A 17,114-nucleotide genomic window follows, 5' to 3' on the forward strand; every position below is an offset into this window, starting at 1 on the left:
AACACAGGACTGATGTTATTTATACATGCAAGTTTTAAGCATGTTTAACATGATCAAAGACAAAAACAAAGTGTAAATAGTCAATAAAATATTGTCATTCCATGAACTGAAGATCCCTTGCTTTGATATTAAACGTGATGAGGAAAATGGTAGTGTGTAGCTGCACATGAACTACACACACACACACACACACACACATCCACTATACATTACTGGCAGTGTGAATACAAAATTAAATCTGGCGAAAATATGTCATAATTACACTTCTTGAAAGTGTGCAAGTGTTATGGGTGTGTCAGCATGTGTGTGTACTGGTCTGTACGTTTGTCTGTGTTTTTTGCAGGATGTGGGTATATGGCCGCACTGTTGCCTTTTGCTCCTTATGACATTATAGTGATTGACCTTCACACTTAAAGCAGATTTGATTTACATACACAGACAAATGCATGTACCCACATACACACAGACCCATGCAAACATACACACACAGCTCTGAGTGCAGCTGTGACAGCAAATGTGAAGCTTCGCTTTGCAAAAGTGCACACACACTCCTCACTTGTTCACGTTGTTTTTTATTCAGCTGCTGATTCCCTCTGGTATCGTCTTCTCTCTTGTTCTCTCACTTCCTCTTTTTCTTGTATCTCACCCCACACCCTCCCAGTTTGTTCCTTCTTTTTCCCAGCCTCCCTATCCTCCTTTCTCGCTCCCACAACTCCATGTAATAAACTCACTTTCCTCAATCTTCTTTTTCCTCTTCGGCCAACCCTCCCCTTCTGTCTGTGGGCCGGTCCTGCTGGGTGGACGGGGGTCAGGCAGTAGACCTGGACTGTCCCTTGGGTGGACAGACGCTGGAGGCTGGAGAGCCTCTTCCTCTCTACACACCTCTATCTCCCGCTGAGATCTTGGCCCCTCCCCCTTTCCCCACTGTCTTGCCCATCCCACCCCTCCATAAACTCCACCTCCCTCTTCCTCCCGCCGTGTTACAAACCCCTCTAGTCCGCATCGTCTCTCTCTCTCTCACACATACAGAAAATGTATGTAGGACGTTCTATCACTGGGAGAGTAAGGGGGCAGAGCGGCGTAAACCAATCACGTTGCACCCTGCTGCTTGTTTTCCAACGAACATCAGTGGAGAGTGTGTGTGTGTGTGTGTGTGTGTGCAAGTGAAAACACAGTGTAAATGGAAACTAAAGAAACTGAATGCAGACATGGCTATCAGGCCTCAAGGTTAAACCATCTCCATGACGACCAAATAAGAATGAAGTTGCCACCTTTGTTTAACTTTTTTTTTTTAGCCATAAAGTCCATCCAACCGCACACATGCGCAGTGCAGCGAGGAGAAGCGGAGAAACACAACGCGCACATCAGCACACCACTTCCTGGTGGGGTCAGCAGTGCACCCAAATTTAGCGTTTCACAATTGTCTCAGGTGCAAAAAAACCCCCAAAAGATTTCCACTGAACTGCAGGAGGTGTTCCGACCTTTACTTCACATTACACTTCATAAAAAAAAAAAAGGAAAAGAACAGACCCCCCCCCCCACCATCACACACCGCACACGCATGCTTTAAAATCAGTCTTATAAACCAGGTTTAGAAAAAGATCAGACCAGAAATCTGATTTCGCAAAATAAGATGTAGCTGCAGGAAGAGGGTGCAGAGCAGCGTGTCACCTGCCGCCACGCAGGCACATGCAGAAGATGTTTTAACTGTGTGGGCTTCTGGGAGGTTTGATACGCTCTACCCTCTCTCTCTGTCTCTGGGACGTTCCTCTTCCTGATGCTTGTTTATCGAAGACAACACCCGCGTCTGCCTTTCCCCGCCATTTCCGTTTTTGGTTTGTTAGCAGGAGCAGCAGAGGAGGTGATGGGGAGAGAGGGAAGTAAAGCAGCACCAAGAAAAGGGGGAGGAACGGGGGGACGAGGGATGAAGTAAATCGAGTTTGGCAGCATGCGGATCAACCTCCATCTGACCACAAGCGGAAATGAGACCCCCCCCACCGCCACCCCGTAAAAAGAGGCATGTTTGGAGAGAGGGACACATTTTCCACACTTTGCTCTAGTTTGTTTGCAACTTGCTTACCCGTCTTTTACTCTCTCTGTATTGAGCATACTGGATTTTAGGGGCGTGACAAAAAATCGTATGTTAACATATCTAAATTGTATTTTAACGACATTTACAATAACTTAACAAGACCAAATTTCTAAATCACCAGAGAAAGGCTAACTGATTTAAGTTGGGATGGCTGCATACATGGCATATATCTTCCTACATAATCAGAGCACGACAAAATGTGACAGACAGGAAGTTAACATGGGCGTGTCCCTGTGGAAAATAAACAGCAAATAACCACCCAGTGGAGACCATCGTTGTGAGGTTAGAATTTCATTCAACTCATGGTGCAGTGGTCTAAGCTCAGACCTGCACATGACGTTGGGTATTTTACTTCCTGTGTGTTGACGTGTATTTTTTACTTCACCTACATTTAGCAACATCAGATTACATACATTTTTTTATTTGGTTCACAATGTGAGTGAGTGAGTGAGTGAGTGAGTGAGTGAGTGTGTATTTATTTATTGTCAGTGTATTGGATCCTAACAAAGGAAATGTGCAAAGGGAGCAGGGTAGATCTACATAGGTCATAGGTCAAGCAGGGGTGAGGGTGCAGACAGACAGAGGACAGGTGAACAGCAGACTAAACCTACAAATCAGTGCAGAATATTTATAGAGCAGAACTGAAAATATACATCTGCAATAAACAAGCTGCAATTAAACTCTCATGTTGCCGGGTCCCAGCGCGGTTGCAGTGTGTGTGCTGATGGAGTGAGCCATGGCCGGGGCATGCAGGGCCGGATGAGAGAGTCTAAAGGACGTCTGTCTGCCTGAAGAGCCCTCTTCCCCTCACAGAAGGCTCATTCTGCGCTTGGGAGGGACCCGGAAACGCTCCAGCCCCAACACAAGAGACCAGATGCTCACTGGCACAAACACACGCTACACTATTTTCTTTCACCATCTAAGATTAGGTGATAACTGTTATTATTGGTCATGGCCATTTATCATTCATGTGTCATCAGGACGCAAGGACAAAAAGTGAACATAGAAGTAGGCTTGGGTGATGAAAATACTCAATGTATCATGACTTGTTAATTGTGTGATGTAGTAAATGACTATCGTGAACACGTGAACGTGTAGTCAGAAGTTTTTGTATGTTGTTCCTTGCGGTGAGATGATACAGTTGAATTAAATCACTACAATCAATGTTAGGAAGGGGCTACTCGTTATCCGGGTTTTGGACCGGAGTTTTATGTTGGTCCTGTGTTATTATGTTTTCTGGTTATTTTTACCCATGTCTGCCTGTATAAAGTTGCCCAGTTTGTGTCTGTCCCCTGCTGTGTGCTCCATGTAATAAATCCCATCTTCTGACATTGTGCGTATGGTCCTCCCTCCCCGCCATGTCCGGAAACCATGACAATCAACTTAAAATCACAATTATTATCAACCTCTCCTCCATCACGGTTTGAGAGTCTGCTTCACTGCCTGGTTTCTAATGGTCACATGTCAGTGTGTCAGTGTGAAACCCATGAGATTCATTGGAAACAGAGGAGGACGACTTGGACCACAGCATGCGGTAGGACATCAGCTCACGTCCGAATGGGGTTTAAAAGCAGTTGAAATGCGCTGTAATGTTATATACTGTCATTTGACCTGCATGCCATGTCCAGCATCAGCAGATAAAGTTTGTTTCTATCAGGGGGAACATGACTCTGCGGCCTTTTGTTCCACTTCCCTTTAGTGGCGCTGAAGGCTGAAGAGCGGCCTGCAGTTCCTCGGGGGAAGAGACACTCCTGATAAAGTCGAAGTGAAACCAGAGAAAGTGGCGCCTGTTGAAAGAAAAGGGGAAAACGCGGCAGTTCGAAGCCGAGCAGCTCCAATCTTCTCAACGCTGAGGTGAAGATTCCCAGAAAGATTTCAGACAGATTTATTTCGAGCGAACTGTGGTCTTTTTTTCCTTTTGTCCTCTTTCCCCTCCTCTCGACATTTCTGTCTCCCTGTCCCCTGGGCTGTACAATTATCCTGAAGAGTGCATGGTAAACATAGATCTGCATTATTATTAGAACCCGAGCCTAAACCAGTACCAGTCCCCAAACACTTCTGGGGACCGCGGCTGAGAGAAACATAAAGCACACATCGACACACAAACACACCCGAGGTGGAACGCAATTACTTGCTTTGTGTGGGCGCTGGTGTTAAACATACTCTTCAGCAGCCAACTGGAGAATGGCCTGGCACCGACTGGGTGTTTCGCCTCTTTCTACGAATGCCCGTGCACACACACACATTTAGCTCGCCTCTACACAAACCTTCAGAAAACACAGCTCGTCTTTATGTGCCCATATGTTTCTACTGGATCAGGAAGAGGATGCATTAAGTGGAGTAACTTTGTGACCTTCCTCCCTGGAGAAAATCCCAATGGTTCCTTGGCCGTGTCTCCAGGCTCTCATTAAGAAAATTTACCCCCTTTAAAATATACAGCACCTCGCCCACACTCCAGCCATTCATACAGAAGAAACAGTATCCCTGTAGCAGGGTTCAGTCCGCCAGGAACAGACCTGCTCATCATGGAATAAAGCAATGCATCGGCTTCCAGAAAGAAAAAAGGACAAGATGGTTATCTAACTGGTTATTAATTTTAAGGCTTAAAAACACTGGATTAAAAAAGAAAGAATTATACTTCTGTTCTAACTGAAACAAAATGGTTTCATTCTTCACTCCTGTTTTTAATCAAAAGACCTCAAATCTAGGATTGGAACAATAATGCTGCCATCAGAATTGATTATTTGCAAGATATCTTAATCATTGATAATTTCCAATCGCTTGAGAGCTATATGAGCTGTAGAATTCATTATGGTGCTTTAGTGAGCACCAATTCACTGCATTTGATCAAACAATGTAATAAAATTAAAATGACAGTGAGAGCTGTGGAAGATTCTAACCATAATGAGATACTTGGTTAAATAATTGGTACTATGGCTCATAACACATAAATATGCTATTTAAAAGTTAGCATTCAACAATAAAAAGAAATAAAGACAAATTCTACCAAGGTGCATGCACAAAGTAGCTTTCCACATTAGACAAAGCATACATCATCACAAATATAAAATGCCGACCCCTGTGTCGGACTGTCTCATGGCTGTTAGAAACAGACATACTATTGTTAAGTGTGGAAAGCCCTAAATATGACAGCTTGAGGAAAATCGTGCAGGAGTAACAGATACTGAACAATGCATGTGGGGAACTTAAGGGAAATTTGTATTTTAGTCCGGCGCAATGCATGAATCACACTAATGTGATTCTAGTTTAGGGGAAAAACATCAGCAGAAAGGGGAACTGGGCTGTAACTATGAGAAAACAATCCCCCTTCAATCAGCGCCCACAATTCTCTTTCTTTGTCATTTTCGTCATGGCTCAGAATTTAATCGTGTTTTCATTAAACACAGAACCAAACTGTTGTCAGAACAGCCTACTTTCTTACTGTCCCCAAAAGACAGCCCTATAAGTAAGAGGGAAACCGAGCGTATGTGTGTGATATATATATCCCCCTTCCCCATCAAAACAAGGGCATAATTTAATTTAAATTTAAAATTTAATTACATTTTGTGGCCATGCTAAATGTAAATATATATATAAAGATGTGAAAACTGTACATTGTTATTTTAATTATTCTTCATTAATTATAATATATATAAATAAAAAGAGAGAGAGCGAGTCTGTGAGGGCAGACAGATGGCCTTTAGAGATATCTCTCTCTCTCTCAATAAATAGATTCAGATATTGGACAATCCAATCTAAGTAGTTATAGGAAACCAAAATATATTCAGCCCCTGGTACATTAGTATGTAGCTCTGGATATCTTGATTATGTAAAAAGTGAATGGCGTGCACAGTTTAATATCCAAAAATCATTTCAAAGAAGTCCACCAGCATTCTTGGTCACAGTGGTTGCACAGTTTTGGTTAAGCTAACCCCTTAACACATCAGGAATATGCATCATAGACATCTCTTCTATATTATACAGATTTCATAAATTCATAAAGAGATAAACAGACATCAATACATAGATTTAATTTCACTCACAGGTGCAAAGGTTTCAATTCTTATTCAGCAACATCATGTAATTATAATATAATCACATATAAATCATACGCCTTCACATTCTTTTTTATTATTTAGCCTGTATGTACGTCATGTTCTTCAATAAATCCTGCTATGTCTTTTAGTGATGACTATGTGAACTTGTAGATCAACCTACTTTCATGTGATTCATGTTTCAGAGATTTACTACAGGCTTGTACCTCATATCGTAATCTATAGGAACCTGACAAGCCTTGATATGTGCTGTCAATCAACCTTAACCTTAAGTTACAAACAAAAACCTTTTGTGTTTCTGAGCACGAATCCTCCGCTGTACGCCGGAGTGCGGTTCCTGTAGTTGTGTGCTTTCTGTGTGCCGATGGCAGAGCGGATGTTGGGAGGAAAAAGCGCTGGCACAGCAGATGTAGAAAGTGCTCCAACACTGGAAGGTAAAACCGGCTCAACTGCTCAGACCCGCTCCAGAATCAGCTGTGGTCACTCACCACAGGGGTGAAAGGTCAGACTAGAGGTCTGAAATAGCCAAAAACGATTAAAGAAAAGGCTTGAGTCAAAACCAGGGGGTGCTGGGAATGAAAAAGAGTCTGACATTACAGTTCAGACAGGACAGCTGAAGGGGGTCTTTTCTGAGGAAGACAGCATTGCATCACTTACAACAGTTGCTAGAGACACCATGAAAGCCCACTCCTCTGGGGCTGAGTGAATTTGTGCTTTGTGTGTTGTGAGTTTCTGGCTTCAGAGCGTATTTAGCTGGACGTGCATGACCAAAGCAGCGGTCACAAGAGAAGAGGGGAGTATCCAGGACGAGCTGGCTGAAATGTTCCAGAAAATGGAGGGTTTTGTGCTCAACAGATCCACTCTGTTTAACTCTGAGAGAAAGAGATGCGATAGGGAGTCTCGGGGAGAGAGAGAGACAGAGAGAGATGGAAGAAGGGAGGAGACAAATGGAACAGACAGATGAGGAAGAATCCACAGCTGCTGCTGGTCTGCAGCAGCAACTGATCTGGCCATTCCTACAACAGGGAGTTATGGTTCCTGTAACTGTAGCATGAGTAATTACTGGAGGTTATATAAGACATCAGTGTTCGCATCAGACACACAAAACCTGAGATTGGGGTCTCAAACACACACACGCAACTAGAACATTTGTCTTCCTGAGTCATGATGGTCCATGGCTAATGCACAGCTGCCTGCCATTGGATAATAAATATAAAATATTAACCTCAAAAAAGTCCTTTATTTTTATTGAAACCTTCACTTTTCCCAACGTCTCTACCCATACACAGACACGCACAGCCATCCTAAGTGTCTCGGTGTGAATAAAATAGTTGCAATTAGCCGGTTATTTTATGATGACGTCTGACTCCCACGCCTGACCCGGGTTCCACATGAAGCGGATAATGCATCAATATTATCAATGAATTACATTGATTCCCACTCATTAGGAAAGAAGCGAACGTCTGTGGTACTGGATAGGGCTGATTTTACAGATGCGGGATTGTTGTGTAAATCAGTGTGGTGGGCTAGTTTTCTAAAAAAATATGATAAAAATAGCTTTGCACCACTAGAGTAAATAGGCTATTCAAAACACTGTACTGGTTGTTCATCAAACAGACAATGTGGTGCGTTTATTACGTAAGAGAAGTGTTCGTTTTTCTCAGCGCGAGAGCTGAGCGACTATAGCAACATGGTTTTATACAGACTGGGTTTCATTTTTGATCTTTTGGAGGATTTTAGAGAGCTCTGCCATTGTGTTTGTATCAACATATTTATGCGCTGGACAAAGCGCTGGATGCTCATAACAATTTCATTACAACGTTTCTGTAGTGAACAAATAATAATGAGATCAATTTCATAATGAACTGGTTAATAAATGAAGGAATATGTGTCCAGCCCCACTGATGGCACAACTAACTTTTTTGCACTGGTGCACCCTTTTTTCATCAAATTTAACAACGCAGTTTTACAGGTTCAATTTTTCTTCTTTTTAAATTGTTATCCATACAGCCAATATTGACACTGATTAAATATCAATCTGGTTAACATAAAGTTCTTCATTTGAAAAACAATTCTACAAGAATTGTTTTACTGAAAACATGTTTGTGCTTAAAGTGCTTCACTGATCTGAAATTTAAACAATACAAATTGAATAAAAAGAAAATCTAAATTAGAAGTGCAAGTGTTTTAAGGGCTTGAACTTGATTATCATCTCAAGGCAGCAGGGAGAGGGGTCAAAGGTCACACTGGGCCTGTACATTTATCGCTGAATGTAACGTGTTTTATAAATGCAATGTGCTTTTTCAGCGTTAGATATCAATAATTGTACTGGGGCCCGTGTGGTAAATGAGCGGTGAAGTGATGTGCTTTGATTAGCGTGAAAATGGAAGCCGAAGGGCTGAAACGGAGTCTACTTCTAGCAATGTCCAAAGCAACGTCTGAGGTGTAAAAAAAAGCACTTTGACCACGAAAAATGATGTTAAAAATGTTAAATGACTCATAACACATGAGAAGCATGTTGGCCAGCAACTGCAATTACAATAATATTGTGTTCGCGCTTTTAAAAAGCTGTACTTGCTGGGCTCTAATCCGCGGCTACATCCACTCCGTCCATCTGACTTGTCCAGGCTACTCACCTCTCTGTCGCACTGCAGCACGCACACTTTCAAAAGTACAGGAATATCCGGCCCATCAGAGGTGGGCCCCACCCCGCCGATATCTAGTTGGTTTATAATAAGACGTGGACCTAATATGTCTTTGTTGCATGAACCACAGGGAGATTAGAGCAATCTGTTAATTCTGTTAAGAATGTTTTTCTTGTGAACTGGATCCCATGTTGGGACTTTCTAGGAAGAACCATAATGGGCACCCTTGCAGCCAGAAGGGTGGGGAGTTTGCATCATCAGTGCCAGCCACCACTAGTGCAGTGTGTCTTTTGCAACGTTCACCATCAGGCCACACACTCGCACAAAAACAGCACTTAACATTTACAAAAAAACAGGCAATAATCAGACACAATTACAACATAATGAACATATAAACATATAAAAAGTTGGGTTTTTATAATTCATGTTGATATAATCTGAGAAGATGAAATTCTCTCAAATGGGAGTTCCCACACAGCAGCTTTGGAGAGGTTTCTCATCACCCTTCTTCTGCTTTTAAAGTCAATCGTCAAAATGTCCGCTGTACAAGTACATCCACTCTACTTGTGACAAGATGATGTGTTCATTACACCCATTAGTTTAGCATCACTGCTGTCAGGTCACTCAAGCTTTTCAGTACTCAGTTCATTTTCATACTTTATTCAATATTTGTGCATGAACAATTCTACCTGCATTTGAATAAATGGCATATTGAAAATGAGCATGAAGATCAAATATGAATATTATTTATGAACCCATTCAGCAACAAATCAACTCAGGGGGAACATTTTCTGTCCCAGTTTTATGCATCATGCACAGTCAAAATCAGAAATTCTGGTTTCAGATTTGAAAGAAAGTTATTTTGAAGGAACACTTTACACTGTGTAAATCTAAGCCTGTCCACAATACATATATAAGTTTTTGACAATTAATAAGACACTGGGACACGATGTCAATACACTACTGCATTGTGAATCTGAATATGTTTTTAATTTTCCATATTTTTACATGTCAGGTAGACCATAACTATAAGTAAAACAAAAAACTCAAAGAAAAATCTAAAACATCTATAAAGTTTTAGCCTTTTAGAATATTGTAATAAATATTGAAATTGCCAAACTTGTGAAGCCACTGCAGTCCATCCCATCATGTGTGATTGAATGTGGTACCAGCAGCAGTGACCTTGTTTCACTGCGGTATGCTGGTACTGCCAACATCTTTTTCAGCACTTCCAGCCAACCCGAGCGTTGCCCTGGTGTAATGATACACGGTTTGAGGCGTAATAACCAGCCTCACAGGGAGAACATGCACACGTGTGCTGATTTTTTCGGGTTTGTGTTATTGCACTCCTTGGAGACGCAAGACAACAAAAGCATCCTACATTCTGTAACCCTTTTTTTAAAAAGGCCATCCAATGCTCACACACGCTCGCTGAAGTAGAATGGGTCAGGGCTAGTGTGGGCCGCTTATTGTGGTGCCCTTAAACCCTGATAGAATCCATCACTGAGTCATAATAACAGCAAATCGCATGTTTGGATTTGGTCAGGGAACTGCACCAGTGCTCCTTTTTCCACCTCTCCGCAGGCCATGGTTTCTGCTTCGGGTGGGCTGTTGCACAATCAGGGGGCTGCACACATCGCAATGTGGGAAGGAGCTGCAGAGGGGCATAGGGGGGAACGTTTTTTTTTTTTTTTTTGGGGGGGGGGGCCTATAATGAGCACCCAAATGCTGATGTGAGTCACCCCCATGTCTTGTTCCATTTGCAGTTTAACCCTGTGAACCAATAGTCCTCAAATTTGACTGTGGCAAACTAGTCAGTGATTTAAATGAATGCTTTTTTTCTTGGGGTGCAGGACAGGGGCTTTGCAGCGTGCCTAAATCCGCAGCATGTGGATGCACGCTCAAGATAGAATGTAAATAAATGCGTGTAAGCTGTCAAGAGAGGAGAATCTGCAACACATAAGAAAACATCTCCATGCCTGTGGGATCAAGGCTCATAACAGATTGTGTTGCAGCAGAAAGAGGAAGGGGCGACTCAGAATGAGTTCCAGATTGGGATGGGGGGCTGGGGAAGGGGTCCTATGACCTTCACCCGATATCAACAGCTCTGGGGTGGGGGTAATTCTCCAATGGGGGAGACGGATGAGGGGCAGGGACCCATGCCTCTCATTCCTACCTGGTTCAGCTTCCAAAGTGCAGCTGGAGTAAAGCCCTGGCGTTGCCAGGCTCCTCTCACTCGCTGTGCGGTCACCGCTCTCAGCTTGCTGCCAAAAGGCCAAATCACCACTCTGTGCATCTCTCCCATCCATAGGCATTTATATCCCTCCTCTCCCCCTTTCTCAAACTCTGTTTGGATGCAGGTCTGATAAGCAGGCTGAGCCTCCAGGCAGAGCGCCCACAGGCCCAGAGAGAGAGTGGCTCAGGCATGCCTGAGCTTGTCTGCAGGACAAACACTCAGGGCATATTGGCCTGACATCGCTGATTCCTTCACAAATTCAAATCAGTTCCCCTTTGACCCCGCAAGACCCCACATGCATACATCACAGTTCCATTTTGAAAAGTTAATTTGAGAAACTACTCTCACTGAGCCACAAAGGTCATGGCTAAAAGAGTATCAGTGTGGGTCCTGTCAGCACCAACTGTAATACAATGTCATGATTATTTTTGTTTGTGAGTGAGACATCATGAGCCATGCCAAGTCAACAAAATATGACGTCTTGTGACAAGTTTTTTAAATGTTTCTCCAAGATAATGCATTCTCCACATCTGTCAGCACATCTCAGTGCAATATTTGAATGTCTATTGGCTGGTTACATTATACCACTATAAATGTAATATGTTTTTTGGCTACTGATGATGGCTTTTTAAAATCTGTTTAATTGCCTGAATGATATAACTGTTAGAATGCTTCAACAAGTTTTGTTTTTAATGCTAGTTATTTATTTATTATGCTTAATTTTTATTGTTAATATGACAATATGTTAATATCAAATGAAAACTGCTCAGAGTGGTATCAGACAAGAATAGCGCTTGACTAAATGTAAAGGGTTAATATTCAAAGAAGCATGACCTGCTTTTGTCCATAATACTGTCTGCTACTGACATACTCTCCCAAGAAGGCAAGCAGAGGGAGCTGGTTCTCCTTAGAAAAAGTCTAAAATGGGTGAACTTAAATGAAAGTAAGACAAGGTCATTCAAGTCCTTTTTCATGATTTGTTGAGATCCTGAATATTTAGATTAAATCATGATTAAACAGTGCTTCAGTCAAATACATGAGAGGATGTAGTTGAAAAGAGAGTGGAAGAAAAGGACTGAAAGAGCATACAAAGGTTCTCAAAAGAGTTCGCCATGAAGAATACTGTGGAACTCAAAAGTAGCAGAACAAAGACTAGAAAAATGCTCGGAAACCACAAACAGCAAATAGTTATATCCTATCAAATCTATCCCCTGGAACGCCATATAGATGATAGGTCCTAAAAAGAAGCATCTGCTATAAGAACCCTTTCATTGTGTGGTGTAATATGGTATAGTGAGTGATGTTTTGTGGTTATGAAACATTTTGTCCAGTACTGTACTGCATAAACAGGGATGAAGACCCAATCCCAAAAGGACAAAATTGTGGAAAAAAACTCAAAGTGCCTCAAATCTTTTGATACTTTTAAGCAGGAGCTCAAGTGCGGCATAATAAGAGTAAAGATAAAACAAAAAGTGAAGTGATTGTCATTGTGATACACAGCAGCACAGCACACGGTGCACACAGTGAAATGTGTCCTCTGATTTTAACAGTGTGCAGTGTGTGGGGACGGTGCTTTGTGGCACCTCAGTGGCACCTTGGCGGATCGGGATTCAAACCGGCAACCTTCTGATTACGGGGCCACTTTGTTTTCATCAACACAATTTCTATTGTTGATTATGATGCAACATCAATGCTGGTCATGTGAAGATAACTATGACGAAATATAAGTAATATTGTTGACAAATAAAAACAAAACAAAATGTGGTGTACAAAATAAAAACAATACTAAAATGGCTCTTAATTTTCGTTAACGAAAACGAGACGTCATTTTAATTGCGTTATTATTATGTAGTATTTCTGTTTCCTGTGTCTCCCATACATTCACAAAGATGATGTCACTTCCGCAATATGCATTCGCAGCATATTCATGATACTTGCAGTGGGTTGGCAGGTGGCTGGGAGAAAATTATGATGCAATCTTTGCATGCACTTTTTTCACAAAGAAGTGTAAAAGAAAATAGAATGAGTGGTGGTCGAAAAACATGGAACAAATCAGAGCGTCTTCCATGTCTGGAATGGATGTAGAGTATTCTTGAGTCTATAAATTAACAATAATATAATATCAAGATGGGATATTGTTTTAATTATGAAATGGGTTTGACTACAAGAAAATGTTGTTATTGTCTGTTCTACTAGGTACTTGTACTATATTGACTGGGTGAAATATAATTGCATCACCAAAAAAGAGACTAAAATACAATTTTCATTGACTAAAACAAGACTAAAGTATTCATGGGTAACTCTGACTAAATTATGACTAAAATGCTCAGACTTTTAGTCGACTGAAACTTGACTAGACTAAAATGAGTATGGATGTGACTATGACTAATAAAAACTGAAATGACATGATGCAAAGATTAGAATAAAACTAAAATTAAAACATCTGTGAAGATTCTCAGTCATCCAGGTGAATTTGTCTGTAGATTGACAAAGTTCTGTGGATGCATAATGAAACGTCCCTAGATTAAAGAAAGAAAGTCCAGTTGCCATGATTCAACTTTCAGAGTAAAATTAAAACCGGACACTAAAATTACTAAAATTAAAACAGGTTGAAACTATACTGTATACCGTATAAACCTCTGGTCCATCTCCCCGCAGAGTAGTCTACACTGAGTGATAACACTGGGTGGTTTTGCAGACCTGGCAGTAAGACTGTTTGTACATGAATATGGTCTAAGACAGGTCACAGAAATACTGCTTGATGTGAACAAGTGACCTTTAAACATTATCTTTCTGAGTATACCCACACAATGGGTAGATATTTAATAATATTTTTTTTTTTTAAGTCGATACAGTTCTGACTGCCGATAAGTGCTTATGCAAAAAACAGTGCCCTCTAGGAGTAAAACATCCTCCGTTCAAACTTAAAACATAAGTTCAGCAAGACCAAAATGTAAGCATTGTGGGTAGAGGTGAGGACAGGTGCATCAGTAGCGGGACGATCATAAAATTCCCCCATTCGACAGCTGTGAAGCGTACAGTCGTATAACGTCTCTGCAAACTGACGACAAACCCTTGAGGTGAAATGACAGATTTAAATACTTACTTAATGCTTTGGAATGCAATGCTTTCTTTGACAGGTGAGCTACAGTAACTGTCCTAAGTACCTCGAGGTCCAATAACTAAGCTTGATCTGATCTTGTAGATACCTTCAATAACTAAGCTTGATCTGATCTTGTAGATACCTTCAATAACTAAGCTTGATCTGATCTTGTAGATACCTTCAATAACTAAGCTTGATCTGATCTTGTAGATACCTTCAATAACTAAGCTTGATCTGATCTTGTAGATACCTTCAATAACTAAGCTTGATCTGATCTTGTAGATAGCTAGAAGCAGAGAAATCGGCTCCTACTGCGCCCCTATTTCAGCCAGAGTGAGAGAACAACTGACGACTGCAAAACATATGGCACACTGCTAAAGTATGCCACCTTCATATTTTCCCTGCTGCACTTTACAGTGAAAGCCTGCCCTAAATAAATAATAAAATAGTTAGGTAAGTGAGCTGCGGTGGCTGGGACATGTGACATTGTTGTGATATCTGGTCTGCTGATGGGAACAATGACACACACTTCAGACTGGTACCTCTGACACAGTGCAGGGACATGTTTGCACCTGCACGTTCTCTACATGACAGACTGAACCGGAGTTACTCCTCCTCACGTTAAATATCCAAATGTTTTTTTTTTGGCCCCCTATCTTTTTGGCTTTTTCCATTGCGTGTGCTGCAACTGGCCATCTCTGAGCTCTTGGTTAATTTGTAATCTTCATTCCAAGCCTGCATACACTCCACCCATTCACCACATGCTATACCTAGAGCGGATCTCGTTTTCTTTTTTCTGAAGTGCAACAAAAATAGATCAAAAATGGTTCCACCTTTCCCTTCCTTATCTCTTTTACTGTTGTGTCCCTGAACTGATCTCTGTATTTGTCAGAAAATGCTGGCAGTGTGTGTGTGTGTGTGTGTGTGTGTGTGTGTGTTGGGGGGGTTGCAAAGTCTACACAAATAAAGAACCCTCACCTGTTCCGTGGAACGGGGATATGAGAAGAGGAATGGGTGCATCGCTCCTCATGAGAAGGCTCCATGCACTGTGAATTTACACGACACCTCTGCTCCTCTGACCTACGACTCTGGGTCCTGGGCTCCGAGTGGACTTGGGCATCCAACTTCTGCCCATTCGGGATCAGCCGGTGCGTTGGGCTGCTTCTCTTCAGGATGGGGCAGAACCCTGGGTCTCTCCTGTCACCACTGACACCACAGTCCGCCTGAACACAGAGACAAGTGGAAAAAAGGGAATGTGAAGTGATTGTCATTGTGATACACTGCAGCACAGCACACGGTGACACAACAAAACGTGTCCTCTGCTTTTAACCATCACCCTTGGTGAGCAGTGGGCAGCCATGACAGGCACCCGGGGAGCAGTGTGTGGGGACAGTGCTTTGCTCAGTGGCACCTGAGTAAAGCAACAACCTTCTGATTATGGGTCCACTTCCAAGGCCACCACTGACCCTACGTCGCAAGTCAGAGGGGTCATGGGTCAAAGGAGTCAAAGGTCAGCCATATACAACTACCTTCAACTGGACTAGTATGTTGTCAACGACCTGTGCACTTCCAGGGCAAAGAAAAAACTTTGAGAATTTGGCCTTGACTGTCAACAGGAGGCAGAAACAAGCCAAGTTTAGAGGCAAACACCGGCCTAACTTATAAATCCCTCTCTGTGTCTCTCTCACACGTCGAACCGTCTCACGTCGAAATGCTCGAATTATCCTTATCGGCTAACAAGAGATGCTAACGCGCGTAGCATGCGTGCCATGCTAATAATTCTCTTCACGCGGTCCTTCGACTCGGTTACACAGGCGTTGGAGAAGAGTAGAGTAAAGTTAGAGTAAAGAGGAGTAAAGTTAGTGAGTGAGTAGGGGGCGTGCCTCGCGCGGTTATGTCCTCATATCAAGCAAACGCACCGACACATGGACTTTTTTTAAATTAAATTCTGCGTGATTATTACTAGTAATTACTAATCACAACGTGTACTAATAATAAAGGCATGGCGGGTTTATTTGTGCGTAGTAATGCGCTATTTAGCGGCAGAACGCAGTAAGTACGTGTTTATAGCGGCGTCCAGGCAGGATAACGTGAAGCCGTGTCGGGGGAGGGGAGTTCGCGTCCCAGCCCACTTTTTCCTTTTAACTTTGAACATGCACGCAGTCGCCATCTTAAAATAACGCGATCTTCAGATCGCACTTCCAATGTTCGACTTTGAGGTGCTGCCGGTACCTTTTTTTCCCACCACGATTTTACTGACAGTTCTGCCACTTAAAAAAAATGCGAGTTTTTCGTTTTTTGAAGCAATATGTAGAGTTGCGGAGCGCAGGGGCGGTGCAACATGGGATCAACTCCACCGCGAAACTTTCTATTTAAACCCCAAGCTCGGTTTTTAAGGAGAAATACATGCACGGTCCACTTTTTAAAAGAAGCTGTTAAAATGGCAAAGAAAGAAACATGACGCCATGGCACCTACTTTTTTCTGATCGTAGTGCTTTTCTTTCCCTGATGTCAAATCAACCCCATTCTGGACAGTGTCTCTATAATGAACGCCTCCGTTGGACACGACCGAGTTTAAAGCCCGTGGCGCCGTGGCTCCGTTCCTGCACGACATTACTCCGCCATCCATCGCCGCGTCGCCCGAGCCGGGTCCCGGGCCGCCGCCTCTCGCATGCTTGCTGTTGCCGGCTTGGCCTGCGACCACGCCGAAATGTGCGCTCCCGTGGGACTTATCGTGAAGGCGCTTGGACGTCATTTCTTGGCATGAAAAGTTCGCCTAAAGAGAGAAAACTCGCTCCGTGTAAACGACACCGCAGAAGAAGATGAAATGCATTTAACACGATTGTCTTGGACTAAAACGTCCCCCGTCCCCCGGGCCGCGCGTCGCAGCTCCCGCAGCTGGATTTTCGTGCCACCCCGGACACCTACAGACAGCCGGTCCGGGAATAAAAGATTGTTTTGCTGTTTTCCTCCGCGCGCACAC

The 17,114-nt window shown here is 42.6% G+C and overlaps 1 protein-coding gene across 3 annotated transcripts in view; it reads right to left on the reverse strand.

Moving 5' to 3' along the window:
* Positions 1 to 17,114, reverse strand: part of slc2a4rg (SLC2A4 regulator) — a 29,941-nt gene extending 12,827 nt beyond the window's left edge. The window contains exons 1-2 of one of the 3 annotated variants that reach the window (XM_028994635.1): positions 16,608 to 17,114; positions 15,110 to 15,354 (exon numbers count right to left, since the gene is read on the reverse strand). In XM_028994635.1, the coding sequence (XP_028850468.1) occupies positions 15,110 to 15,354; positions 16,608 to 16,886 (524 nt within the window). In that variant the 5' untranslated portion in view covers positions 16,887 to 17,114. Of the gene's footprint in view, positions 1 to 556; positions 690 to 731; positions 856 to 15,109; positions 15,355 to 16,607 lie in introns of those variants that run through there. The other 2 variants (XM_028994637.1, XM_028994636.1) reach the window with 2 other exon arrangements.

This window comes from Denticeps clupeoides, chromosome 10 (assembly GCF_900700375.1).
Source record: "Denticeps clupeoides chromosome 10, fDenClu1.1, whole genome shotgun sequence".
Classification (NCBI taxonomy): domain Eukaryota; kingdom Metazoa; phylum Chordata; class Actinopteri; order Clupeiformes; family Denticipitidae; genus Denticeps; species Denticeps clupeoides.